This window comes from Colobus angolensis, unplaced genomic scaffold, assembly GCF_000951035.1.
Source record: "Colobus angolensis palliatus isolate OR3802 unplaced genomic scaffold, Cang.pa_1.0 Scaffold128, whole genome shotgun sequence".
NCBI classification, from domain to species: domain Eukaryota; kingdom Metazoa; phylum Chordata; class Mammalia; order Primates; family Cercopithecidae; genus Colobus; species Colobus angolensis.
This window is the reverse complement of record NW_012114030.1, coordinates 3486352-3488126: the sequence shown is the minus strand read 5'-3', so window position 1 is coordinate 3488126 and position 1775 is coordinate 3486352. Positions and strand designations below refer to the sequence as shown.

The 1775-nt window shown below is 58.5% G+C and overlaps 1 protein-coding gene across 1 annotated transcript in view; it reads right to left on the bottom strand.

Annotated features, from left to right (window-relative positions):
* TRIM72 (tripartite motif containing 72, E3 ubiquitin protein ligase) overlaps positions 1-1775 on the bottom strand; it is a 19695-nt gene that overhangs the window by 8569 nt on the left and 9351 nt on the right. Inside the window, exons 6-7 of the mRNA XM_011933663.1 lie at positions 1444-1562; positions 4-246 (exon numbers count right to left, since the gene is read on the bottom strand). Coding sequence (XP_011789053.1) covers positions 4-246; positions 1444-1562 — 362 coding nt within the window. The remainder of the gene's footprint in view (positions 1-3; positions 247-1443; positions 1563-1775) is intronic.

Here is a 1775-nt window from a genome sequence, read left to right as displayed (position 1 = left end):
GGCGGGGGCCCTCGGCCGCGATCACGCCCAGCGCCCAGCGCGGCTTGTCGCCCACCTCCACCTCCCAGTAGTGTTCGCCCTCGGAGAGCTGCTGGTGCGCCACCACCGCCACCGCCTTGTCGAACTGGCGCGGGTCCTCCCCTGCCGGCGGCGCCTTCTGCTCCGAGCACTCCACGCGGCGGCCGGAGGAAGACACCACCAGGCTCGGGTGCGCAGAGCTCGGATCAAAGGTCAGCTCCTCCAGCGCTGCCAGAGAGACCATGATCAGAAAACCCTAGGTTTCTGCCTCGCTGGGGCCTTCTCCCAACCAATTACAGGCCAGCTTTGTCTCCCCTGATCCTCTTGGCATCTCTGCTCACTGGCTTGGGCCACAAGACCACACCTGGCTCAACTTCGTGCTCAGCTATGAGATGAGGCCATGATTGCTTTTGCTTCCCTCTAGGGTGGCAGGCAGGCCTGCATTTTCTTCCTTTTTTTTTTTTTTTTTTTGAGGCAGGGTCTCACTCTGTGGCCCAGGCTGGAGCACAGTGGTGCAACTTTGGCTCACTGCAACCTCCAACTCCCAGGCTCAAGCAATCCTCCCATCTGCCAAGTAGCTGGTACTACAGGCATGTGCCACCACACCTGGCTAATTTTTTTAAGTTTTTGTAGAGACAGGGTGTCTCACTATGTTGCCCAGGCTGGTCTCAAACTCCTGGGCTCAAGTGATCCTCCCACCTCGGCCTCCCAAAATTTTGGGATTACAAGTGTGAGCCACCAAGCCCGGCCAACAGAACTAAATTGATACAAGGCATCACCATCTGAGGCCCAGACAAGGCCCAAGGCCCAAGGTCAAGGAGCCCGATCTTTACATCAGCCTAGACCCAGTCTCTGAGCCTTAGTTTTCTCTTGAATAAAATGAGGCTGTGTCTGCATTCCCACCTCCGCTGAGGCAAGGAAGGGCTGCCCCAGCAATGTGTATGCCCCAGAGCTCTGTAACCTGCATCATCCAGCTCTTGCAGGGAGGAACTGAGCCCTTGGGCCTCCCCAGCCGCAGGCCGCCAGAGTCACTCTCTAACCCGGGCCAGTCCCCAGGGTTCCAGGAGCTCTGCAGAGCCTCAGTCCCCAGTTGGCAGCATTTATCATCTCCGCTGTCCAGAGAGCGGCAGAGACTGACCAAGGATCACACAGCAAGTCAGTGGCTCAGACCTAGGCCCCAGCGTTCTGAGCTGCCAATAGCAGCAGCATCTTCGTGTCAGTCACCCACTGCAAACCCTATGCTCTCAAAGGCCCTGCTCCCAACACAGGTTAGGGGACTGCAGGGGGGAACCCCAGAGGCAAAGGGGCATTGGGTACTTCCTTCAGTGGCCTCCCCAGTTGGGACTGGGAGGCCTCTCCAGGTTGGGTAGCGCCTCCCATCAACTGCCCGGTCACACACAAACCTGAGTCAGTCCCTCCCAGTACCTGGCATCAGAGCCCGGAACATCTTCCTCCACACCTGGAATTTGAAGTCATCTGAGATGATTGGCAGCTGGATGTCCAGACGGGCGGGTGGGGGAGACTCTGCCAGGATCTTCTGCAGCCTGGGGGTGGGGAGGGTAAGGGGAGGCATCTGTGAGTGGGGAGGACAAGGGCTGGGGGGATTCCAGGATCTCCCCACATCACACCCCTGCTTAAAACTCTTCCTACCAGCCGAGTGCAGTGGCTCAAGCCTGTAATCCCAGCACTTTGGGAGGCCAAGATGGGTGGATCACGAGGTCAGGAGATCGAGACCATCCTGGCTAACCCGGTGAAAC